Source organism: Callospermophilus lateralis, chromosome 6 (assembly GCF_048772815.1).
Source record: "Callospermophilus lateralis isolate mCalLat2 chromosome 6, mCalLat2.hap1, whole genome shotgun sequence".
In the NCBI taxonomy this organism is placed as follows: domain Eukaryota; kingdom Metazoa; phylum Chordata; class Mammalia; order Rodentia; family Sciuridae; genus Callospermophilus; species Callospermophilus lateralis.
The window spans coordinates 7,766,065-7,792,170 of NC_135310.1; the positions used below are offsets into that span (position 1 = coordinate 7,766,065).

The window sequence follows — 26,106 nt, forward strand, 5'->3', positions numbered from 1 at the left end:
AAATGACCCTCTGGTCACACTTCTGCATATTCGTCCCATAAATGAAGTGAAAAAGACACTGGATGCCAGATTAAAGTTGCAAGCACTGAGTTAGCGCCCTACTGTGTTCCACCTTCTCTGTGGCCTCTCCTTCTCTAGGAGATCGGCCCATGTGGTTTCCCTGTAGAGTCCTCTGTCACCTAACAGGACTGATGTCACCACAGCTGACAGAGCCTCAGTGGAACGTGTCGGCCAGCTGTGGAAGCTGATTGCTATAAGTGATCTGAGGTCTTGCCCTCGCCTTATCTGACCCTTTCCTCTCAGTGCTGGTGATGAATTTCCACATCACTTCCTGGCGCGGTGCTCTCTCCTGGCCTCACCTGGCGCCCTCTTGCCCACGGCGTGAAGACCTGGCGTCCTCACCCAGGCTGTGTTTGTGAGTCAAGCCCAGGTGCAAGTCTTCTACGCTTCCTGATAAACGGCAGTCGGGACCATTTCTGGTCCCTGGGAGAGGAGTGAGGCTGGACGACGGTGGTCACTCTAACTCACCCTCTCCCACGGCCTTCTGCGGAGTAACAGAACACCTACACAGAGGACAGGCCTCAGCTTCTGTCATTCACTTAGGACTCGGGCCGCCATTGAGGAAGCCCCTACACTCTGGTTTCAATGGCAGAGGCACCACGCAGCAGGGCCCCTCTCTGAGGCAGGGGAGAGGTCACCTGAGGGCTGCACTGAGGCTCCTCCGGGTCACTACCTCAGACCACGCTATTATACCCACCGACTTCAGTAAAGGAGGAGGAGGAGGAGGAGGATAAAGAAAACCAGCTGGATTCGATTCCTGGTGTTTCATCCTGCAGGTGGATCAGCAGGTCACCTTTTCTTCTGGGCAACATCAAAATGCCCTGGGGACCCTGCAGTGCAGCAGTAAAGTCAGGCCACCTGCTCCCCTTGCATTTCCTTGCCCTCACCACCATCCTAAAGAGACACCCCTAATCACAGCAGAAATGTCTAGGCCAAAAAGACAGCAGCACAGAAACTCTTGTCTCCTGCATTGGCCCTTGACCAGTGCGTGAGGAGAACATGTTAAACTTTGCTCACAAACAGGGGAAAGAACAAAATGCCAGATTGGAGTAATCTACATTATAAAAGCGGAATTTCAAGATCTGGGGAAAATCAAAGCTAGTGGCCACAGCATGCTCCTGAGCGCCCCTGTAGGAGCCCCGCAGTAAAGGGGGCTTTGAGCAGGACCTAAGTGGGTGCTGGCAGGAGACCCTGCTGCACCCCGCCTCTACTGCCGTTTGGAGGAAGGTCAGCTTTGCGGGTGAAATGGGGATATGCTAATTTCCTGGACACTTAACGAGCTGGGGGAAGATCAACAGGCTGCAATCTGCAGAGGGACTCAGATTTCTCCCTGTGGGGTACAGAGGAAGGATTGTTTTGGTGCTGATGTGAGGCAAACTCATAGAGAATGATGTTACAGTAAACACAACCTTGGCCCCGGGGCCTGCTGCGGGCATTTCCGGGCGGCCGCAGGACCTTCTTCCCCTGCTGGAGAGGTGCTCAGTGTGAAGTTGGCCGACCAAGGAAAAGTCTGACCCGAAGGCTCATCCCTTTCTAAAGTAAACTAACTCGCACCCTTTGACTTTTGGTCAGGAGTTGTGCTGAGCTGGCTGCGGCCGTTCTCTGCAACACTTGGGGTAGCGCAGGGGAGGCCTCGGGACCGCCTGCCTCCAGGAGCCATGCCAACCGTGGATGACATCCTAGATCACATAGGGGAATTTCATCTTTTCCAGAAACAAACGTTTTTCCTTTTAGCTCTGCTCTCTGCTACCTTCACTCCCATCTACGTGGGCATCGTCTTCCTGGGCTTTGCCCCCAGCCACCACTGCTGGAGCCCTGGGGTGTCTGAGCTGAGCCAGCGATGCGGCTGGAGCCCAGCGGAGGAGCTAAACTATACAGTGCCAGGTCTGGGGGCTGCGGATGAGGCCTTCCTCCACCAGTGCATGCAGTATGAGGTGGACTGGAACCAGAGCACCCTCGGCTGCGTGGACCCTCTGGCCAGCCTGGCTGCCAACAGGAGCCACCTGCCACTTGTCCCCTGTCAACATGGCTGGGTGTATGACACTCCTGGCTCCTCCATCGTCACTGAGGTAAGTGAGGACTCAGAACAAAATGCAAATCATTGAGCTTTCCTGAAGGAAGGAACCAGGAAAGGCCTGGATTTCATAACTGTGCGCAGACATGGTCTTTGGCTCCATGTCTGCACAATCCTAGTTTCCGAGCGAAAGCATGCAGCTCCTACTGTGTTTGGAGTACTCGGACTAGTTAGAACTTCCTCACATTCTGATGATAATGATTTTAGTTTTCCTGCAAGTCTCAGCAGGACTCCTGGACAGGTTGCCAGGGAGTATTTCCAATCTTCCTCTTTTTCAGAAGCCCCACGGCTCCCTCTGTTCTGTCACCCGTAAATGACACCTGGAAGCAGGTGGCGCCCAACTGAACCATGATTTAGTGTGTGGGGAGATGAGCTTTTCTTTTGGTGGCTTTTTTTTTTTTTTTTTCTAACTTGCTCAAAGTGTTCAAGTGATCACAACAAAATCTAATTGTGAAGCCTGGTTCCAGCAAGAGAAAATATGGAGGCAGAGCAGAATGGGAAAGTGAAATTATCCTGAAAGTACAGACAGAGCCGGTTGTCTAGCTTAGCTGGAGAAGGCTGTGCGTGTACTGTGGAGAGCTCCCAGGTGGACCGGTATTTAGGGAGAGAAGACTGATTGGAAAGATCTGAAGAAGTACCAGGTAGGGCAGAGGCTCAGGGCTCGATACCATGCAACTCTAGGAGGTTCCACAGTGTGGCTAACTCCCCTCCTGCAGAGAGGAGGAAACTGAGGCCCAGAGCAAAGTTCTGCACTCAGCCCCAGGGCGAGCGGCAGAGGGTTAGTCTAGATGAGTCTCAGGACGTCCAGACCAGCGCCTGTTCACCCCAACCCTGCCTCCTCCTCCAAATAAAAGCAAATGCGACAGCCACTAGCAGGACCCATTGAATCCCCCTACTACTAAAAGGGCAGTTAAGAGATGCCCATTGCACAGTCTCCTGCTGGTTCTTGAGTATCCTGCCCACACACCTATTGCCTGTGTGTTAAAATTTAAAGGAAAATGGACTCATCTGTAAGTGGAGTAGTTAGCCACTTCAGCTGATGTGGTGCACGATCCAGATGAGCCAAATGACATACCATCAGATGGGAGGCTACGTGGATTCCGGGCCAGTCTTTGGTGGCGTAAAGAAAGTTAACATGGTCAAGACCTAGTTTTTGGTTTTGTCACTTGGCCGCACCAGCTCAGTTCAAGGAAGGGTTAGCAAGCTCCATGGCTGAGCTGTGTCTCTCAGGATCTAACCGGGTTTTGTTTTCCTTCTCCCTGGCTTGGAACACGTCGCACCTCTGGACAGTTTAACCTCGTGTGTGCCAACTCCTGGATGCTGGACTTGTTCCAGTCGGCCGTGAACGTAGGGTTTTTTGTCGGTTCCATGGGTATCGGCTACCTGGCAGACAGGTAGGTGAAGCACCTGTGGGCCACTCAGGTCCCATGGGTCCAGATAACCCTGGACTCCCCAGGGCTGCTGGAATCCTTCCTCTCCCCAAACACCAGGCCACTCGCTACCTCCTGCCTGGTGTGGGTTGTTGGTATAATCTTAAGTTTCTTTTGCTGAGCTGTTGACAGTAACGACTCACGTCTTCATTCTCAGATTCTCTGGGGTCAGAGAGGGATGCCTCCTCACCAGGCAGCACTGTTTCCTGCCAGGTGTCCAACAGTTCAGTTATTCTCTCTACAAGAGAGAGCAACAAATGATTTCATCCCTTTTGTAACTGCCAGCTCATTCTTTGGCCTCATCGCCCCCCACCTTCAAGAGCCTCCAGGCCGTGAGCTCTGACCCATTCTGCTCTGTCTCCTTCACCAAGCACCACCGCGCCAGGACAGTCTGCAATCTCCCCACTGCCTCTCGGATCATGGGATCCCTGGGGCCAGATGGGGCTCAAAGATGGGACCTAAGACATTGCTAATGTTATGAAAGGGATGTGGGGTCTGTCTACACTGGGAGAGGTGCAGAAATTCCACCATGTCACAGTCGCTGGAGAGAGAGGAGGAAGGGCCTCTCACACCAAACGTCCTCAAAGGACTCTGGGGTTCTGTGTCCCCATGTTCAGTATTCGCACTGGCCAAGCTGTCTCTGTGCCTCTTATTCACCCCTCGTTTCGGGATCCCATGCTCACTGTGTTGCAGGTTCTCACATTGTGCAACTTTGCTCTTTTGATGTCCAAAGTGATGTATTTAGAGGTCCTCAAAAGGGAAAAGAATGGGATCATTTGCTTTGTCCTGGATAAACATTTAGACAACTTGGCCCCAGGGTCAAAGGTGTACTAGCCATGATCCTGACTGTGCACTGAGTGTTTTCCGTGTGCCGTGCCCTGAACTCAAGGTTTTGAACAGGATCACCTACTAAGACGGTCTCGTGTAATTATACACAACTGCATAGTGAATAAGTACAGGCTACACATATATAGTTACACATAAAATAAAGCTGTATGTAACTCCCAAATCAGTGGGGAGTACACTTGTGCTCACTGCCCCACATTGCCCTATCCATCCCTGATTCAGCCCCGACCTGTGAGCACAACATGAAACATAAGCAGAATGTCTTCTCTGATTACGTGCTATTGTCAGGCTGGATTAGAACTTGTAAGCCTGCTAAAGATGCATGGGGACAGCTTAATGACTTTACAAGGGCCCAGGGCCACCTGGCAGCAGGAGAGAGGAGGATGCAGAGGAGGAGAGAGCCAGCAGGCAGCTGCAGCCGTCACAGCAGGTTCATAACCGCCGGGAGTCTTCCTGGCTTGCTGGGAGAGGCCTGGTGGGAGGAGGAGGGGCGTTCGTTTTTATTTCTGTTGGCACAGGACGGGGACCAGCTGTTTGGAGATGCTCCTTAAGTCAATATGGACACATTGATGAGAAAGGCCCAGGGTCCAGTCTTGCTGCCCTGGGAAGCTGGCCACACTGCTCAGCGCTCTCCCCTCTCCCTCCTGCACGGCCAGGTGGAGACACCGACAGCCCACGTACCGGGAAGGATGTGAAACACACAGGTGACATCCTCGCCCGGTGGGCTGAAGACAGGAGTTAATCATTCTCCTCCCACGCGAGGAGTGGGAGGAGATTCCCGCTCCCTCCCCACGCGGCATTCTTGAGTCACAGTTCTGTCAATCACCCTCCTCCTTACATGACCTCATCGCTCTGCTCCTGGGGTGGAAATCTCTGGAAATCTGGCTGTATATACGCCTCTATTCTTCTTCCTAAGCTTTATTGAGTTTTGATGGCACTTGCCCCTTCTGTGTCATGGGTGCAAGAGCAAAGGGGGACCCAAAGCAGTAAGAGAACCCCCATAGGCTTCAGAAAAAAAACAAGCCATTTATCTTTTGCTTACTTAACACCCATAAGTTCAAGGGTCAAGAATCTCATAGAGACCTAGTTTATCTACAGATCAAATCAACATTAAATAAAATATATTGTCTTCCACACACATAAAACATTAATATGCCTTAATAACTGATTAGCGTGTCTTTTAGAAAAAAACAGAAAGACATTTATGAAAAGGATGTAAATAAGAATTCTGGGGGAAAAAAGGAGGAGGGAGGAAGGGAAGAAAGGACTATCGCATCTCATAGCAAGTTGCTTTTCAAGGCTCAGCTTTGCAAAAGAAAGAAGGCATATGTCAGAGAATTTGAAAATGAACCTCTCCTAAGCTGAATAACTTGTTTCTTCACCCATGACCTCCTAAGCAGGATTTGAGGATCACCTGACACATGAAAAAGGAGTCCCACCTCAATTCCAGGTTTTATACTCCAGTGACAATAAGGAGAACCATGCTTAGAGCCAGGCTTGACGATGTTTAACAGGTGACTCTCTGAGGGGGAATTCGAGCCTTTTCAGGCTACCAAAGTGAGGTCACTGGACACAGGTGGCCATAAATGTGCACTGTTCCATAGCATTTCTACCACATAGGCACAGTATCCTGGTGAGCATAGATGGTCACATACAGCAAAATAATTAGGAAGCAATGTTTTGTATGTTTACTACTTTTTTTTTTTTTTTTGGTACCAGAGATTGAGCCCAGGGGTGCTTAACCACTGAGGCACATCCCTAGCCCCCTTTTAAATATTTTATTAGGACAGGATCTTGCTGAGTTGCTTAGGGCCTTGCTAAATTCCTGAGGCTGGGTTTGAACTTTCGATCTTCCTGCCTCAGCCTCCTGAGTGGCTGGGATTACAGGCGTGTACCACTGTGCCTGACTTTTTTTTTGTTTGGTTTTGTTTTTAAGTTAACTTATTTAGTTGTTAGTTTATCTCCTCTAATTTTTGATAATGGCTGTGTTTCACAACTAGCTGAAAATTTTCTGACTTTGATAATCAGTTCTTGGGAATCAGCACCCTGCTGTCTGCAGGTCCAGATCAAAGCAGAAGCCAAGTCCCAGTAGGTCCCTGTCAAACGTGCCCAACATCCATGATCTCCCAAAGCATGTTCTAAACTAACTACTGTGTGCAAGTTTTATTGGAAATCCTCATTTGTACGTTTCATTTAGGATCACAGCAGGATCTTGTTAGAATTCAGGTTCAGATCGGGTGGCCTGAGAGGCTGTGCCTTTAACCAGCTCCCACGGGATGCTGGTCCCCGCTGTCCCCTTCATGCTGATATCCCGGAACCCAATCCTGAGTGGTAGGCAGCTAAGAGACTCACAGAGCTAGCAGTGTTGTGTCTAGTCCAGGCTACACATGTATAGTCACACATAAAAGAAAGCTCTATGTAACTCCCAAATCAGTGGTGAATACACTTGTGCTCACTGCCCCACATTGCCCTATTCATCTCTGATTCAGCCCCGACCTGTGAGCACAACATGAAACATAAGCAGAATATTTTCGATATTCTGAAATATAGAGCTGGCAGTGTTGTGTCTAACCTTCTCTCTGGTTTTATCTTTTTGTTTTTCACAAAATCATTTAAGCGACGCCATCTGTGGGTGAGTCTCAAACCACTATCCCAGATCTCCAACATTTCTTCTGGCCATGATTTGTCTTTTAAAATAGCACTTAGTGGAATATATCCCCCAGTAAGTCTCTCTGTATCGTGGATTTGGCTTTCTTGCTTTGAGTCTTAGTGGTGAATATTCCCTCTCCTCTTATCTTAAGGTATTTGTGCATTCACAGAAGCCTCACTGAGGTGTTTAATTCTGCACCTGAACGAGCTAAGGAATGCCACCCGGGCAGGTGCCTGCAGATGATAAACTTGAGGGTGAAGGGAAGGCTGTGAGGTGGGAGAATGTGAGAAGAAAGGCGAAGGATTAACTGAGCCGTGACTTTGGAAGGCTTTGAATTAAAGGCCAAGGGGTTGACAGTGGAAAGCCACTGCTGGAGAGCCCGAAAAGGACACGGTCAAACAGAGTTTAAGAAAGTTTATGGTGATTACCAATGAGACCGCTTGAACATTAAACTTCAGAGTTAAAGCATTAACATTCTCAAAGAGTTATTCAAGATGTTGTGGATTATTATTTGAAACAGTCACTGGAGCATAGTTGCCCATTAATAGAGCAGCAATTACAGAAAGGAATCTCTGCCACCAAATCCTAATGACAAAAAACACCCAGGCAGATTGAAGTGGATTACAGATAACATTGTCTTCTAGGAAAAAATTTTAAAACCCACCAACATTGAATTAGAGTGTCTTTGAGAACACAACCAAGGGGACATGATGAGAGTGTCACTGGGCCCCAAGGCAACTCTCAGACCATGGACATCAGCCCATTATTTGTTCTATAGTGTAACACCTGAGGCTGGGGAACGTGGTAAAGAAAGGAGACCCAGTTAGCTTACAATTCTGGCAGTTCACCGAGACAGCACCAGCAACAGTGAGCTCTGGTGAGGACGGCAGGGTGCCGGGCATCGTGAGGGCAGGAATGTGCGTCAGAGGGAGCAATCACTTCACAAGACAGAGAGCCAGGAGGGTGGTGCAGGAAGCGGAGGTCACGCTTACACAATGACACTCTCAGGAGACTAACTCAGGCTTCCCCGAAGACTACCTTAATTCCTCCATGGGCAGTGCCTCCTGTGACCCCAGCACCTCCTGGCAGGCTCCGCTGCTTAGCGGTTCACTGACCCTCCTCGTGGCCACTCAGAAGACCTGAATCCTTGGGGTATGACCTCATTTACACCAGGCTGCCATCTTTGCAAACAGCAGGGGGAAAGGCAGGGCAGGCAAAGTGCCTCTCACCATCTACCATGTCTCCCTTCACCCTCTTCAGCTGTCAGACGGAGAAATCGAGCCAGGTCATATAATTTGCCCAAAAGCGTAGTGAGAGGTGAGGCTGTGATTAAACCCACTCGCCGGGTTTGCCTCTCCAAGTCCCGAAGCTGGTGAAACCTGAGTCCCTCAAATAAAGTGAAGCCACCCCACCAGGGTGCTCCACAGAAGCCCTCGGGAACCTGGGGGGACCAAGGACAGTTTCCATGGAGACATGCAAAGACCACAAAACCCAAAGGCACAGCTGAACATGGGTGAGGGTGTGTCCTGCATATTGGAGTTTGTTTTTTTTTCCAAAGCAAAAACTTTCTTGGGTGGGCAGCTGGTAGAGACTGTTAGGGTAAAGGCCCGGCTCACAGGATGATGATCGGCCTGGCTGGCCCTGTAGGCATTCAGCACTGGGTGGCCTGAAGAAGGAACACTGTCCGGCATCCCCACCACAGTGTCACTATGAAGAGCCCTGGGGTGAACCGGGCTCATTGTGCTTAAAATTTATACAAAGTTTCCCTGGCAATACGTCCTTACCAGAGCAGAAATCAGGGATCTTCTTCATGACTCTGTCCTTTAGACTTAGCCTCTGATTCTGGTTAGATTTCCATGACTTTCATGAGTCTTCTACAACTTCCGTGAATCAGATTCAATCCAATTCCCTCTCTGTTTTCCTCCGCAGATTTGGCCGTAAATTCTGCCTCCTCGCCACTATCCTCATCAACGCTCTCTCTGGGGTCCTCATGGCCATCGCCCCAACCTACACGTGGATGTTGCTGTTTCGCCTGATCCAAGGACTGGTCAGCAAAGCAGGCTGGTTAATAGGCTACATCCTGAGTAAGAATCTCTGGCACACAGGGCCTCTGTTCCAAAGTGTGGTGGGGAGGGCCAGGTGGGACCTGCACCCAGCTTCAAGACCATGTTGAGAGACTTTCATTCTGTATCAAAAGAATGTTTTAACTCCTTCAGTGAACTCTGCATCCCCACTGTGAAAAGAAACCAAGGTCGAAGCAAGAGTCAATGTCATGCCACCCAGATTCCTGGGTGACTCTTGGAATTTTTTATTTCTGTGCCCTGGAGTGTTGTGCAGAGAGAAAACCTAGCCTGCCAGGCAAAGATGATGGATGCTTTTGATGTATAAAGCACTTTATTACTTTACAAACTTCCATTTGAGTTAGCCAGAATTATCCTCAATTCATATACAAGAAAACTGAGACTACAAGTACCGGAATGGACCTAAGTTACTCAAGAAGCCATTTGTAGATTCAGCAATATAATTTACATCCCATTCATTAGTAGCCAGAGTTCAGGTTAAGGTTCATGGGCTTTAGGGTATATTTAAATTCTAATAACGGGACATCTTTATAGCAATCGTAAAAAAAAAAAAGTCACAACCACAATTAGATCTTTGAAATTAGCCTCATGGTTACTTTTCCTTTGGCTACATTTAAATAGCATCTATTCAAAGTTAAAATAATAATAATAAAGCTCTCATTATACTCAAGAGAACTAGAATATCTCTGCTTGCACAGCTTTATCAAGTAAAGACAATTTGGGGAATAAGAGTAAGAAGAGATGGTTTTTAATGCTATTCTGCCGAGGCAGGCATCTAATGAATGTTTGGTCAGTTAACGTATGCAGTTATTCAACCAGTGACTTGGTTTCTAGAACACACAATATGTAGAATTTGTGCAAATGTAAATTTCAGCAAAAGTTACTCTTAACCTCCTCCCATTGATTTCTTCTCCAGTCCATCTCAATGTCCTTGATGTACACTTTGTTACTCTACCTCTCCCTGCCCACCTCCCCCCAGACTCATCCATACCCCCAACCACCTTATTGACACCCTCAACCATCTCTTTGTTGAACTGTTTTTAAGTAGTTTGGATAATTTGCTGTAATTTGTAGAAATATTTAGGGGCATTTCTGTTTGGTTTATAAATGGTTGAAATCTTTGACATATTTGTCAAACATATAAAGCAAGAATTGTGGCTTGTGGGACATCAAGAACTGAGTTCGACTAAGACCATATAAACCAGCCCTCCCTGACCCCAAGCACAGGACCTCACTGGTCTGCCTGATGTAGTCCTAGGAAGATAAGGCCACTGTGCCACCACATGCAGGAGCCAGGTGCTGTAGTTTGCTCTCGGAGAACAAGAAGCCCTGGTGTGTGGCGCTTTCCAAGTTCCAAAGTGTAAACCTTCCACTGGGCTGATTTCAAGATAACAAGACTAAATGACCAGTTTGCACATTTCCTGAAAATTGAAAAATAATTTCTTGCATGTTAGCACTGGCTGACTCCAGCCCACTGCTGGGTTTCCAAGTCACTTACGCTAAGAAGCAGGGCTGCCAAAAAAGTGCTTAACCCTGGAGAAAACCAGTTACGTTCAGGTGTTCATGTACCAAAAATCATCTGCAGCCCAAAGTCAACATCTGATCCACTTATTCAGATCATTTATCGCCACCTTCTTATTCTAGATCAAAATTTTGCATTTGTCTGAAATAAAATTGCATTTGTCCTTGAAATCATTCTACAAATCAAGCATTTTTGCTCATATTGGTAGGCCTTTAATTTTATCTAAAGATGTTGAGTTACAAATTTTCTATTAATTAATACAATAGCAATCATAAGGAAATAAACCACAGGAATCATGTAAAAGAGGGCTGCATGGAAAATTCTAGAATTGGGGGATGGCGTTTTCCTTTCTTTTGAGTTGCACATCCCGCTGTACTGACAGCCCTGTTGCACTGCATCTCGTTGACCATTGGGTTCTCTCTGCAGTTACAGAATTTGTCGGGCTCAGCTATCGGAGAACAGTGGGGATTTTTTACCAAGTGTCCTTTACCGTGGGGCTCCTGGTGCTAGCGGGGGTGGCGTATGCCCTTCCTCACTGGAGGTGGCTGCAGTTCGCGGTTACTCTGCCCAACTTCTGCTTCCTGCTCTATTACTGGTAAGTCTGTTTGGAACAAAAAAGGAGATGGGTTGAAATAATTTATTTTGTTAACCTGGCTTCTGAATTCCAAGGTTTCTTTCACCCTCCGGGCCTATCACACAGGAAGCCCAGGTCCACATTTCAGAGATAAAAATCAGACATTCTTCCACTGGAAATCGGTATAACAGTTTTGTGACCTAGATTTTACATTTCCTTTATTTATTTGGCATTAAACTTGGCTTTCACGGCTGTGGTACAATTTGGACTGCAGACCCTGTGAAGGAATCAGCCATATTACTGTTGATATTCTGTTCCTCCTCATTGGAATTCTTAGGATGGAGAAAGCAGAGCTGGGCTCTAGTCACAATACCTCCTCATACCCATGCCCAAGATAGACATCCCCAACCCATCACAGCAGTTTCATCCCAAATAAGGCCAACAAGGAACTCTGGACAGACCATACCAATCAATCAGAGTCACCAAGGCAAGTAAGATGTGTGTGTCACCCTTGCCCATGGGAAACACATGGAAAATGACAGAAGTTATTAGAAACCCCTAATGTGAAGCAACCTAAAGTAAGTCAGGGAAAACACTGATTATCAGACCCACTCTCCCTTTTGGGCACAGCCCACCTTCTTGGTTCCTCCTGGATGTATCCTGGTGTTTCCCATATTTGCCTAAGAAATGCACATCTCAACCTTCCCAGGGAGCCTGTTTCTCATCCAAGAGCCAGTAAAACCTGTGTCGCAGTCAGCTCAAGAGGCCACAGCAAAACACTGTAGATGGAGGACTTCAAAAGCACACTCATTTCTCACAGTTGGTGGGCTGGAAGTCCAGGATCTGGGTGCTGGGCGCCCCGGGCTCACTCAGGCTGGCCGCCAACAGCTGCTTCCACCTTGTGTCCACCCACGGTGGACAGTGAGCCAGAGAGCTCTGTTCTCTCTCTTGTCACAAGGACACAAACCCCATCATAAGGGGCCCACCCTCAAAGCCTCATCTGATCCCAGTTACTTCCCAAAGGCCCACCTCAGGGTACACGTTGAGGGCCAGGACCTCAACATATCAATTCCCGGGAACCTATAGTCCATCCTACTCTGAGAACGATCCTATCTCCCTCTGTCCCTTGTCTCCCTGGGTTCATTTCTACCCTGGTTGTAGCTCTGAATCCACCCTTATCTTCCTATTCCACTAGGAAGTCTCATTTCTTGACTGGACACCTTTCCCAGCTGTTCTTCTTGACATTGGCTTTACTGTCCTCTGATCCTTTTTCAAACAGCAACTTAAAAATCCATCTTCATGTCACTCCATTGCTTAGAAACCCCCTCCGCAGCCCCAAGAATGGACACCTAACGCAGGAAGGCCCACTTCTTGCCCAGCTTTGGCCTCCTTGGAGGCACGTCTTGCCATGTGCACCAGTAGCATTAAGCTGAACTTATTTACAAGTCTACAAACTCCATGGTGGGGCGGCATTTTGGAAAGATTGCTCAGGATGCAGAGAAAACAGGTCTCACGGGGAAGAATGGAAGCAGGAGGCCGTCTAGAGGCCAGGGCAACAATCTGCAAGAGAGGGCCTGGGTGGAGGCAGAGGGGAGGTAGGAAGAGGAAAACATATAACCAGTCCTAACAAGGTGACAAGGCGGAGCTTGGGGCAGACTGCATGTGGCAGTCTAGAGACAGGAGGTGTGCCGTGGACGCCCCAGGGTGGGCTGGGCACCTGTGTGTTGGTGGGAGTCACTCAAAGGGATGAGGACCGGAAGGAGGAGCAGTGGGAGGGAATGGGTTGAGCTTTGGACATGCCAAATCTGAGGAGGTAAAGGGCGTCACATGCAGATGCCCAGGGGCCAGGGAAATGTAACCATCTGGAGTATGAGTAAAATTCAAGTATCTTTTCCTTGCTAACGGCGCAGATGAGGTCACTCGGGAAATGAAGAGAGTTGTGAGAGGAAGGGGATTGGGCCAGAACCCGAGAAAGCACCAAGTTTTGGCAGCCAGGCAAAGAAAGAGGAGCCAGACCAAGGAAGAGCAAGGCAGCACTTTCACAGGGACTCTGGCCACAGTCCCCGCCCACCCCACCGCTTCCCCTGGCCACTGCCGAGGCCTGGTGGGGCCTCCTCCCCACTTGGGAAGCCATGCCGGCAGCTCTGTGACCTTGCTCCTTGCTGCTGCCGGTGTCAACAGGTGACTGGCTGTTGCATTACTTGGCTGGTCTGACCTGCAGTCAGCTCTGAGGTCAGGTAACCCCGTGGTCAGTCTCCTGTCCCAGATCAGAGTCCCATGGTAAGGCCCCTGTGCATGACTGTCCAGTCTTTGTCTGAACATGAATAACCCTGTTTCATCATCAAGCAAGCCACTGTACTGTAGAATTGATCCACAGTTCATGTTCAGGAGAATTTGGATTAAGCCAGGATTCCCTCTCCTATGATATTTTCTCAGTGGTCCTAATTTTCTAAAATAGTGCTTTAATTTCTGCTCTATCTGGCAGGTCTTTAACTATCGGGGTTAACTCTACCAGAACTTCCACCTGGAAGGCTGTTGGGGTTCCTACACTCTGGGATTCCCTACCTCCTGGTCCCCCAGTTCACGCAACAGCTGGCCAAGCTGACCCTGGGCTTCCTTAAGGGTGAGATCTGGAGCTGCTCATGAGCATCAGGTGGCATCTAGGAAAACAGCCCTGCAGTGTCATAGCGTGCATTGTGGGTTCTGAGGCTGAATATGCCACACTCCTGCTCCTGGCCCTGAGCCTCCAGCCAAAAAGAGGTGCCTGGCTCCTCCTCCTCCAGTGGCACTGCCACAGAAACATCCATCCCAGGTCCCGTGGAGCCTGCCCCTCAGAGCACTGAGCAGCCACCCAAGCCAGGGCTACCTTTGTGCCAGTGCACTGGGAGAAGAGCCCTGACCCCAGACACTTCCCCTGTCCCTGGGGAATCAGCTTCTGGAATGATGTATTACTTATGTAGGGCACATCCTGCACACAAACACACACTCACACACTCACTCACATACTTACACACTCACACACACATCTGGAATGATGTATTATTTATATAGGTCACATCACACACACTCACACACTCCCACACTCACACACACACACACACACACATCTGGAATGATGTATTATTTACATAAGCCACATCACAAATACTCACACACACACTCACACTCACACACACACTCACACTCACACACATACACTCACATACTCACACTCACACATACACACTCACATACTCGCACTCACACACATACTCACACATACTCACACTCACACTCACACACACTCACACTCACACACTCACACACTCACACACATATTCACACTCACACACACACACACTCACACTTGCTTTCCCCATGAGGCTTTGCATACTTCCACTCTCCACCCTCTGACCCTTCTGACAGTTCTCAGACTGTTACAAAAAGCTTGGGGACACCTGAAGCGGCAGCCTGAAGGCTCCTGGTGAAGGCTGATTACAGGTCAGCTCTTGAGGAAGGAAAGAATCAAACACCTGCTACAGGTCTTTATCTCCTTTCTAGATCCAGCTGAAACCCGCTGGTAAGATCCTCCCAGACACCCCACTATGCAGTTGGGGGCCGGCCAGCTAAAGTCTCCCCTCCACTGACATTGTGCTCTAGGTGCATACCTGAGTCTCCAAGGTGGCTGATCTCCCAGAACAAGAACGCCAAAGCCATGAGGATCATTAAGTACATTGCAAAGAAAAATGGAAAATCAATGCCAGCCTCTATCCAGGTAAGTCAGGGTCTTAGGTGTCCAACCAGGGGGCAGTGAAATGTTTGAGAAACTGGGCCCATTAGCAATGGAAATGAGGAGCCTTGGGGGGGTCCACCGGCATGCACTTGGGCCTGCCTACAGGAAATGCAATAGAATATTTCATGCAGGAGAGGAGAACATCCAGGGAGAACACTTGAGACAGATCCAAGCAAATTCACAAGGAATGAGAAACCATTCAAAAGTCAACCAAGGAGCTTCTACCTTGTGCAACTCACAGCATTGCTGGTCACTATCCTGCTCATGCGCACACCCAGCATCTCCAGGCAGATTCCTGGGTCCATAAAGCAGTCCTTTGAGCACAAAAAATATCTTGGATACAAACTGTTTCCAAACATTTGAAGCAAACCCCTATCTTCTTAAACAGAATCCAGTTACCAAGGAATCCACTTGTTCTGTTTCAGGGCTGGCAAGGAAAGGCCCTTTCCCTTTTCTTTGGTACCTGGAGGGGGAAAAACAACTCTAATGTGCAAGAATAATCCACTGGTTCCCAACTGGTAGCCAGATCACCGTGTTTGCTGTCCACAGGTTGTCCCCAGAGCTGGGACAGTCCACCGGGGCCACGCCTTTTTAGGGAGGTGCCCTTGGCCATCAAGAGATCTCATCACTTTGGACTCAGACCTTTTCATCTGACAGGGACTAGAGGAGAGAGAATAAAGTGCATTAGGAAGTGAGGTTGACTCAAGAGCGAATCCCTCTGGATGAGACCTAATAGGCCACCTGGAAGGAGCTCAGACTTACACAGAGTCTAGGGCGAGGACTTGCAGGTGCAGACAACTTTTTCCTTCTCTTCGTCCCTGTTCCTGGTGGTGGAAATGCATCTTCTTTCCCACTAATGACCAGGTAGCACTAACTCTTAGGTTTTAGATTCTTTTAGTGACTGACCAGGGCGTCAGTCACAGGGGAGTCACTGTCCCACCAGAGACGGCCTTCAGACCATGGCGACCGTCTGGTAACTGCCAGTCTTGCGCATGCCCTCTTCTCTCACGGGCGGTCAGCATCCCTTTTGGGATGGAGAGTCCCTGCTCCGCCACCTAGTGACCGCGTTCTTCCAGAGTCGAACTTGTCACGTACTGAGTGCACCCTGTGTGCAGTCACCTGGGGACTTTGTGAAAATGCACATCCCCATCCATCTCTTGTCACTTTATCACTTTTGTTCCCTATTTTCAATGGTGCATCGCAGTCCTGCATAGTGGCAGGGTCCATTGTCACATGTTCATGCATGCACACAATGGAACAATATGATTTGGCCCATATCATTCCCCATATTTCGTTTTTCCCTTCCCTCCTTCCTCTCCCGTATTGCTTTCTTCTACTCTACTGATCACCCTTCAATTTTCATAAGACCCTCCCCGGCACATCTTTCTCCTACCTTCTCCTCTCTAGCTTCCCTCATAGGACCCTCAACCTTCTACGTTTGGCTGATTTTGATTCTGTTTTGTTTGGCTGAACATTGTGTTCTCAAATTCCATCCATTTTTCTTTTTGGCTGAATAACCCTCCATTGTGTATAGACCACACCGTCTGTATCCATTTTTGTCAGTTGATGGACATGTCGGCTGGTTCCATAGTCTAGATCTTTTATTTCTAAGAAACTCCAGCCAGTGCTGATGCTGGTCTGAATGTCAAGGTCCCAGAGAGACTTGAACCTCCTGCTTAGCAGGCCCAAAGGGGTCCAGATGGGTAACCAGTTGCTTCACCCTCAGCCCTGAGGGTCATGGGCCTGGGCCTTGGCAATACCCCAGGATGCCTTACAAATGATGTCACTTTAAATATGCCCCATGATTTGCCTAACTTCTCCGTATTCCTTATGTATTCCTCTTCCATAAAATGGGTGGAAAATAGGCCCTAACTTCAGGGTCTTTATAAAGACTACATCAAAGTAAGAAGTTCTTAAGAGTAGGACTGGGCCCATGGTGGACACAGGAAGTGTGGGTATTATGGTTACTTCTCCCAGGGACAGGGACCCTGTCGTTAAACAGAGGAAGCCAATTTTATTGTTCATTTGCTTAGAGCCTGAGAGCCGAGGAGGAAGTGGGCGAGAAGCTGAATCCCTCCTTTCTTGACTTGGTCAGAACCCCTCAGATAAGAAAGCATACTTTGATCTTAATGTACAACTGGTAAGACATTTTTCTTTGTTGTTTTTGCTTTAAAATTCCCCTAAATGCATTGAATCACAGTCACAATTGGGGTGGGAACAAGAACACCTTCAAAACATGACTTCATCCGGTGTTAGCATGGAAGGGGGCAGGGACGTGTGGCTCATGGAGAGGTTTCCCTGATGACACTGTTCTCACCAAAGCAGACGTGGGCTTCCAGGGCTTAGCAGGGTCTGCTCGGCCTCGACCTTAACCGCTCATTAGCATCTCCGGGGAGTTAGAAGATGCCACTGCAGACCCTCGTCTTTAGAAACTGGTTTAAATGGTCTGGGGTAGAGCCCAGTAGCCAAGAGTTCTCAGATTCTCCAGGTGATTCAAACACTTGCCAACCTGAGCACAGCTGGTGTGAGAGAGCTGCAGAGGGGTGTGGACCTCTGCAGGAGTCAGGCTGACAAGGAAAGAGACATTTTCTTTTTCTTTTTGTTCCTGGAGGAAAAAAAAAAAAAATGAATGAACTTATGAACAAGAATAATCCAGGGGTTCCACAGTCCCCCCACTCGGACGAGGCCCTGGTGGCCACCGACGGGCTGCTCGGGGCTGCGAGCTGGGCCTTTCCTGGAAAGGTGCTCAGAGCACGGGACCTGCAGCAGCCCCTGCAGACTCATCATCGCCAGGGACAAAGGCAAAGCTTGTCACAACACTGCACAGGAAAGGTGGCTTGGAGATCGGCCTCCTCCACCTTCCTTCCCTTTCTGATCTTTCATCCCCCGATCCCCCTGTGTTTTCCGTTATGTGAGACGGCTGTTTCAGCCAACAGAACTGGAACCCTTAGACCAGAAGAGAAATCCTGGGCACGGGAGGGTGCTCGTCACTCCTCTGGGTCCCAACTGCTTTCAAAGACCACAAAGAGGACAGATCCACAACCACTAACGACCCCAGACAGTTTTGCTAGTAAATCGCTCAGCTGAGACATCCTTGGCGCTCACAGGGGCCATCCTCATGCGTCCCTTTTCCTTGTTCCCTGGTCACAGCCAGCACTGAGGCAGACCCACTGGGGTCGGAGAGATGGGATGGAGGAAAGGCTCCCTGCCATCCACTCCGGTTCCTGCAGAAGCCTCTCCTTTCTGGGGTGTGTGTGGTGCTCCGCTTGACTCCGGCTCTCCTCTCTGCCCAGGTTCACGAGCTCTGTTCTCTACCAGGGCCTTATCATGCACATGGGCCTCGCAGGGGACAATGTCTACCTGGATTTCTTCTACTCTGCTCTTGTTGAATTCCCAGCGGCCTTCATCATCATCCTCACCATTGACCGCATCGGACGCCGTTATCCTTGGGCTGTGTCAAACATGGTGGCAGGGGTGGCCTGTCTAGCTTCCATTTTTATCCCTGATGGTAAGTTTCAGGACAACCTGGGGGCTTGTCCCCAAGGCCTTAAGAGGGAGGGTCAAAACCCTGTGATAGGAAGTCCATGTACTTTATCTCACATCTATTTGGAAAGACAAAGGGAATACTCAGAACCTTTCTGAGCAAACCCATATGGCCAACCTGCTCTTAAGAGTGATGTGCAGTGTTTATAGCAGCACACTCCACAGCAGTCAATCCATGGAGCCAACCTAGGTGTCCTTCAACGGATGAATGGGTAAAGAAAATGTAGTTATATATACACAATGGAGTATTACTCAGCCATAAAGAAGATTTTCCAGTAAATAGATGGAGATTAACATGCTGAGTGAAATAAGCCAATCCCAAAAAACCAAAGGCCAAATGTTTTCTCTGATATGAAAAAACTAGTCCAAAGTAAGGAAGTAAAAAGAGAGAGAGAGAGAGAAAGGAAAAGGAAGATTTTATCAAAATAGAAGAAAAATCAGTGGATTAGCTGAAGGGGATTAAGGGGGATGGAGGAGGGACAGGATAAGGGAAGGACTGTGGAAGGAATTTGACCTGCCTTCCCTATGTACAAGGCACATATATGAATATGCCACAGTGAACTCCATCATCATGTATATCCACAGGAAACCCACTTCAAAAAAAACTAAAATGAAAGTAAGTAGCAGAGGGGCTGGGGTTGTGGCTCAACGGTAGAGCGCTTGTCTAGCACGTGTGAGGCACAGGGTTCAAGCCTCAGCACCACATAAAAATAAATAAAATAAAGGCATTGTGTTCACCTACAACTAAAAAAATTTTTGAAAATGTAAGTATCAGAAAGATGAGTTGAGTAGAGGGAATGAGGGAGGGAGGGAAGGGGAAGTACTAGGGACCAAATTAGAGCAAATTATATGTCATGATTTTATAATTATGTCAAACTGAATCCTAATGTTATGTAAAACTTAAAAAAAAAAGAAGAAAAAATTTAAATAAAAATAGAATAAAAAATAAAAATAAAGAAATAAGATGCAATAATGGCATGCAGTCACACCTGAGGTGACAAAACAAGAGACCGCGTGAGACGTTGCACTACGTCTTCATCTTCAGAGCTGACCCGGAGCAGGGAGCCTGGGCTTTGGGGAGAGCAGGCCCAAGTCAAAGTCTTGCTCCGGGACTTCTGGGGAAGCTCCCTCCGTTGATGTGCCATCAATAAATGATTCTTGCCTTATGACTTACTTTTTCCCAAGGAACAGAATCCCTTCAGCCCATGTGAAGCTTTGTTCGACTCCTTCATTGAGCAGCACTTATTCACGATACGCCCGAGCACTGCAGTTTCTCTGGGGTGACCTCTGTAACGTGGCCCCAGCTTGGGAACTGCTGGAGCGCCGTTGCCCTTTACAACGGGGACCTAGCGGTCAGAGTCTTGGAGGCAAAATGTGGAGACATAGAAAATCAGAGGTGGCCAGGGAGCAGGGGTATTGGAAGGACAGAGGGCAGGGGACTCTGGGAGGCAGAGAGAATCTCTGTGCAGGAGTGGATATGTGTCATCAGACAATTGTCCAGACCCACAGGACGGTCACCACCAAGAGTGACTCCCAGTCCTAATGTAAACTATGGATTGTGGGTGACAGTGGCATGTCACTGCAGGTTCCCCACAGCCAAACGTTCCCCTCCGTGAGGTGCTCTGACAAATGGGGGAGGCCACGTTCACTTGGGGCTGAGATCTTATGGCGAATCTCTGTACTTTCCTCTTAATTTTGCTATGAACATAAAACCACCTTTAGAAAAACAGTTTTTAAAGGAATCTTAGAATCACATGTGAGGTCAACACAAACCCGGAGAGCTGCTGTCACGGCCGTGAGTCTATGAACCACCCCTGCTCCCCGTCCCCTTCTGAACCTGGAATGTCTCCACACAAGCCCGCTCTGGAGCCCTCTGGGGCTGAGGGCTCATGTGCAGTGTGTGAGTGGTGCACTGTCCCCCACAGATCTGCAGGGTCTGAGGGTCGCCGTCGCGTGTCTGGGCAGGATGGGGATCACCATGGCCTACGAGATGGTGTGCCTGGTCAACGCTGAGCTGTACCCCACATTCATTCGGTGAGCGGGATGGCTGCGAGCCCTGTTTTCTGGCTAGAACTGCCCGGGCACAGCAGGGACACTCTGCTTTTGAAAGCATGGTGTAGGGAAGGTGGGCACAGAGAGGCAACAGCTGGGCCAGCCATCTACCCCTCACACTCACAGGCAGGTGGCAGGCAGCGTCCAGAGGCTGTGGTGAGAACAGTAGGCAGGGCTTGCAAGAGAGGGAGGACCAGGTGGCCGGAGGAGTGAGGGCAGGGAGGAGGGCGATGGAAGGGCAAGGTCAAGCTGCTCCTCCAGCCCGGAAGTTGGTGAGCAGGATGGGTTACGAAGGCAACTGTGTGCAGACACCGTCTGTGCGCATTGAAAATAATGTGAGCCGCGAGACGGGGTGGTGCACGCCCATCGTCCCAGTGATGTGGGAAGCTGAGGCAGGAGGATGGCAGGTTCAAGGCCAGCCTGGGCAACTTAGCAAGAGACCCTGTCGCAAAATAAAATTTTTGAGGACTGCAGATACAGCTCAAGAGCGGAGCACTTGCCTAGTAGGTTCAATCCCCGGTACCTCGATAGAAGAAGAGGCAGGAAGAAAGGAGGATGAGGGGGAGGGGGGAGGGAAGAACATGCCCATGCTTCTCAGGTCTTGGACATTCAATGCTTTGGGGAAGGAGGGTCTGCAGGGAAGGTGGGAGATCACTACCCTCCCGTGGTGAATCAGTTTCCTGCACTTCAGGAACCTGGGCGTCATGGTCTGCTCCTCCATGTGTGACATTGGTGGCATCTTCACGCCGTTCCTGGTCTACCGCCTCACTGAGGTCTGGCTTGAGCTCCCGCTGGTGGTGTTTGGTAAGAAATCCCCAGAGAGGGCTGAACACAACCCCATCTCTCTACCTGGACACAGGCACCATGCCCATTAGTCCACACTAGTTACTAGAGATTTGTGGCATTATTGGTACGCTCATTAGTAATACTAGCCTTTGTAAACTATGGGTCACAACCAACACTCAGGCATGGGACTCCTGCCTCAGAGACAGGGTTGAAGACAGGAGGGGGGCAGGAGGCCGTCTCCCTGCAGTGCCCCCGACTCTCTCCCCTGACCCCCACCCCTCTGGGTCTTGGTCAGAGAGCTGACCCTTCCTGACTCCGTGCCTGGTAGCCCTAAAACACAAAGCCCTTTTATCTCACTAGTTCAAAGAAAGGCAGGTAAAATTCTGCATATGGCAATTTCCAAAACACAGAGGAAACAAAATCCACCAGGAAGAAAGTGCTTTGGTGGTGGCCAGCCTGAGGGCACTACCCCACCCAACCCCAGGGCTGTTGGACTCCAGGAGCTGGGCAGTGCCTCCCCTTCCCCACACCAATGGCGCTGGGACAGTAGGGAAAACAGGCACTGAGCCCCGCCTGCCCACCCCCTGCCCACAGGATGGAAGGTGCCAGGGGCGAATCCATGGGATGCCAAACACACGAAGCCTGGAAGGGTCCTGGGGTCCAGTGCCCACATTCATTCGTGTCGTTACCAGTTCCCCACAGCTGTAGGCCATGGGACAGGTGTCCCCAGACACGTGAGATGTGGACGCTGTTTCAGATTCGTGCGCACGGGTTAACTGACACCTTGGCGCCCCCCTTTCAGTCTCCTGAAGGACCCACTCAGGCCTCCTGTACCTGGCTGAGTGCCCCTCTCCTGTGGGCACACGGGACATAATTGGGCGGGGGGAGAGGGGCTAAGCTCCCACCTGCTGGTGGGCCCAGGGAAGCACCTCCGACTTCTCTCCTGTGCTGCACATCGCCGCCCCCACACGCTTGCCCTGGTTTGTCTCTTCCCTGTTTGAGGGATTTGGCGGGAAACTGGGCTTCATCTGCTCTGTGTCTGTTGCAGAAGCTCCAAACCATCCATGGGCCTCCCTCTTGAAACAGTGAATTCCTCCACACCCCAATATCATGCCAGAAGGATGGGCAGGGCCGACAGACGCAGCTCCGTATCCTGAGACAACCAAGGCTTGGCCCCCGTGTTGCTGGCACTGCCGAAGGCACACCCGTGGCCCAGATCCTCCCTCCCCAACGCCGGCTGAGGGACTGTCCCAGAGCCCCACTTCCTCTGAAGAAGTGCCCTCACACCCCCTGGACTCCTTCCGAGAGGAGTTAGAGGCATATCAGCCGCGGCCACTCCCTTAGGTGGACAGTGGGTGACTGAGGGGTCAGGAGAATATTTTAATATGAAAGATGTCGCATGTTTCTCTAACTGCTATCTAACACAGCAGCACAAAATCCAGGCCTGGGAGCCGCTGTTGACCCTTGCTCATGCTTGGCCTCCCTGGGGAGGGAAGTGTAACCGCTCCTTCCTCCCTTCCCTCCTTCCTGCCTTCCCTTCTGGGTCTTGCTGTGTGACAGGCTGCTCTACTGAGCTCTACTGACTCTCCTTCCTCAGCTTCCAAGTATCTGTGACTATGTGTGCATGCCACCACACCCAAATTATCTTTTTTATTTTTTGACAGTGCTGGGGAGCAAACAGAGGGCCTCACACATGATAGTCAAGAGCTCTACCGCTGAGCTGTGCCCCCAGCCCGGCGTCTGCATTGCACCCTCCACATTAACTCAGACAATCCCAATTTTACTTTTGAAAGTTTGATCTCCTTCCCTCACCAACCTTTAATTTGGCAGCTAGCAGGAAATCAATACTAGTGTGCTAACGGTGGACTTGAAATGGCTATTAAGCAGCCACCTAAGAAGTCTGAAGATCAAAACCCTGGGAATCCTGGTTGAAGGAGACCTGCAAAAATAGATGATGCATATCCCGGTTCATTAGCTTGTCTTTGTGAACATACAATGCTAAATGGAAAATCTGATGAATCTATTGTTCATCAGAATTCTCTCTTCAGAGGTTCAGATGCCAACCGGGTGTGTTTCCTGCTTGCATTCTTTGCAATATAGTAACTACTAAATTTGGGAGGTTAAGGAGAGTTAAAGAGGTTATTTATTTAGTGACCATGTCCCTAGTTCACACCAGGAACAGGCATTTTTCTAAGTGCTTGTCAAATATTAACTCATTTCAACCTCATAACAAGCCTGTGACGTAGATATTTTGTCAAGGGAAATTAGAGGGTCAGAGTGATTGCAAAACTTCCCAAGATCCACAGACTGGTGAGGAAGTCAGAGTGTGACCAGGTGCTCAGTGCTAGGACTTGTGCTTCTGTGGAAGGGCTTTGTGATATCCATTTTCACCATATTTTGAGGGTAAAAATGGAATCTAGCAGGCAGTGCTTTGCCTCTCCCAAACTAGCAAAGAGTCCACAACCCACTTCCTGCATTCTATTATGAAAAAACATATAAAATCATAAAAGACCCCAACTTTTATCGGAACTTAAGAAACAAAACTATCAACTAATAGCAACTATGGTTGTTACTAAAGATTACAACTAGAGACGAAGAAGATAGAACTATGGGGACTTAATTAGCAAGCCCCTGAACTTGGATTAAATGACCTGACTCTATTTTTCAATGCTATTGTGCAGTGATACGTGACTCATGACTTTATTTGCTGGTAGTAGTCCAAGTTTTCTGACTTATTTTCCTTACCAAGTGCTTTATATTGGCACAGTTATGTTCTTTTTTCATAGATTCTTTTCTCAGAGTTATTTTCTAACTCCAAAGACTTTTAGTATTGTGGCAATGTCCTCTTGCCTAGAATAAACTTGACTCAAAATGTTAAGTATTTCATTTCCCTAAAAGGAACGGTCATCCAATGGCATTTGGAATTGGCACAATATTTATGATGGAAAATAAGGCAATTCAAGACGGCAAAGGAATCTATAAATAAATATATGAAAAAACACCACGGGAGGACGGGGGGCGGGGTGGGGGGAGACAGACAAAGGGGAGCTCTAATTACAGGGTTCTGCCTTTCAATCTCTAATGTGATTTGCATGTTGTCTTCCAGCTGTGATTGGCTTGATTGCTGGAGGACTGGTGTTGCTGCTTCCAGAGACCAAAGGGAAGGCTTTGCCTGAGACCATCGAGGAGGCTGAGAACGTGCAAAGGTAGGCAGCTGGGATCCTGAGTAAACTTTTCAACAAATGTTTTGGGACAACTCTACCCAGTTGGAGAGAAAGATGAGGTTGCATCTGTGACTCATACCGTACTGTGGGATAAATTCAAGCTAAAACAAAGGCTTAAACATTAAAGAAGAAAGAAAATACCAAAATGAATACACTGCAGGAAGTTTCCTTTATACCTTCATGAGAAGGAAGGTTTTTCTAAATATGAAAAAAAATAATAATCCAAGACTCATAGAAGAAAGATTCATTTGTTTGCATTCACAAAAATTAAAAAATCTGCATCAAAAATCTAACATAAAAACAAAATGGCCGCCCGGCACAGTGGTGCACGCCTGTAATCCCAGCAGCTCGGGGGGCTGAGGAGGGAGGCTCACAAGTTCAAAGCTAGCTTCAACAAAAGCAAGGCACTAAGCAACTCAGTGAGACCCTGTCTCTAAATAAAATACAAAAAAAAAGGGCTGGGGATGTAGCTCAGTGGTCGAGTGCCCCTGAGTTCAATTCATGCTACCAAAAAAAAAAAAAAGTCAAATTTAGAGAAAATATTCACTACTCCATAGAGGGCTAATTTCCTGAACATAGAAAGAGCCTTAACAAATCCATAGTAGTAACCACCCAATTGAGATAATAGGCAAAGAACCTGAGCAGCTAATGCAGCAAAAAGGAAATCCATACATAAGAATTGCTCAGTCTCCTTCATGATCAGATGTACACTGCACTAAGACACTTGGATTGTCCCAGATCACTTTACCTGGAGGCTGATATCTCAAGAGAGAGTTGGGGAAGAGGCAGCCTCCGGCACTGCTCATAGGAACACAGATTTGAAATCTGTGACAAGTGTCATGATGACAAATGTGCATGTCCTTAAACTTAGCAATTCCACCTGCTCAGAATTTATGTGAGCAAAATGACACAATCAATCAGTAAAGCATTTTTTATGTTACAAAGATTAGAAACAACCTAAATGCACATCAGTTGAGAGACTGGTTAACTAAATTATAAGATTCCATTCAACAAACTACTATACAGCCATTCAAAAAATAGAAGGCAACTCTAATACCCAGATAAGGAAATTCTTCAAATTGTACCATTAATGGCCAAAAAAAAAAAAAAAACACACACACACACACATAGAAAAGTAGGTATTTTATTATTTGTGGAAATAAAGTGTAAATATATAAACATTCAAAGTATCACTAAAAATGGTGAAAGTATATGTTATGGTTTAGATATTAGATGTCCCCCAAAAGCTCATGTATGAGACAATTTAGGAAGGCTTAGAGGTAAAATGAATGGGTTACGAGATCCTTAACCCAATCAGTGAATTAACCCCTTACTATGGATTGATTGATAACTGAAGATAGATAGATAAACGATAGATATATAGATAGATAGAAGCCCCCCAAACACATGATTTTGCTTCCCAAAGTTTCAATTACCTGTGATCCTTACCATCCATCACAGTATGAAAATATTAAGTGGAAAGTTGCAGAAA

At 48.4% G+C, this 26,106-nt stretch overlaps 1 protein-coding gene across 1 annotated transcript; it reads left to right on the forward strand.

Moving 5' to 3' along the window:
* The first annotated feature begins 1,718 nt into the window (after positions 1 to 1,718).
* Positions 1,719 to 24,600, forward strand: Slc22a2 (solute carrier family 22 member 2). The gene is made up of 10 exons (XM_076859385.2): positions 1,719 to 2,129; positions 3,425 to 3,528; positions 8,990 to 9,144; positions 11,090 to 11,258; positions 14,877 to 14,991; positions 17,043 to 17,149; positions 18,303 to 18,517; positions 20,478 to 20,586; positions 21,296 to 21,408; positions 24,497 to 24,600. The coding sequence occupies exons 1-10, from the start codon at positions 1,719 to 1,721 to the stop codon at positions 24,598 to 24,600; spliced, it is 1,602 nt and encodes a 533-aa protein (XP_076715500.1).
* Positions 24,601 to 26,106: the final 1,506 nt, after the last annotated feature.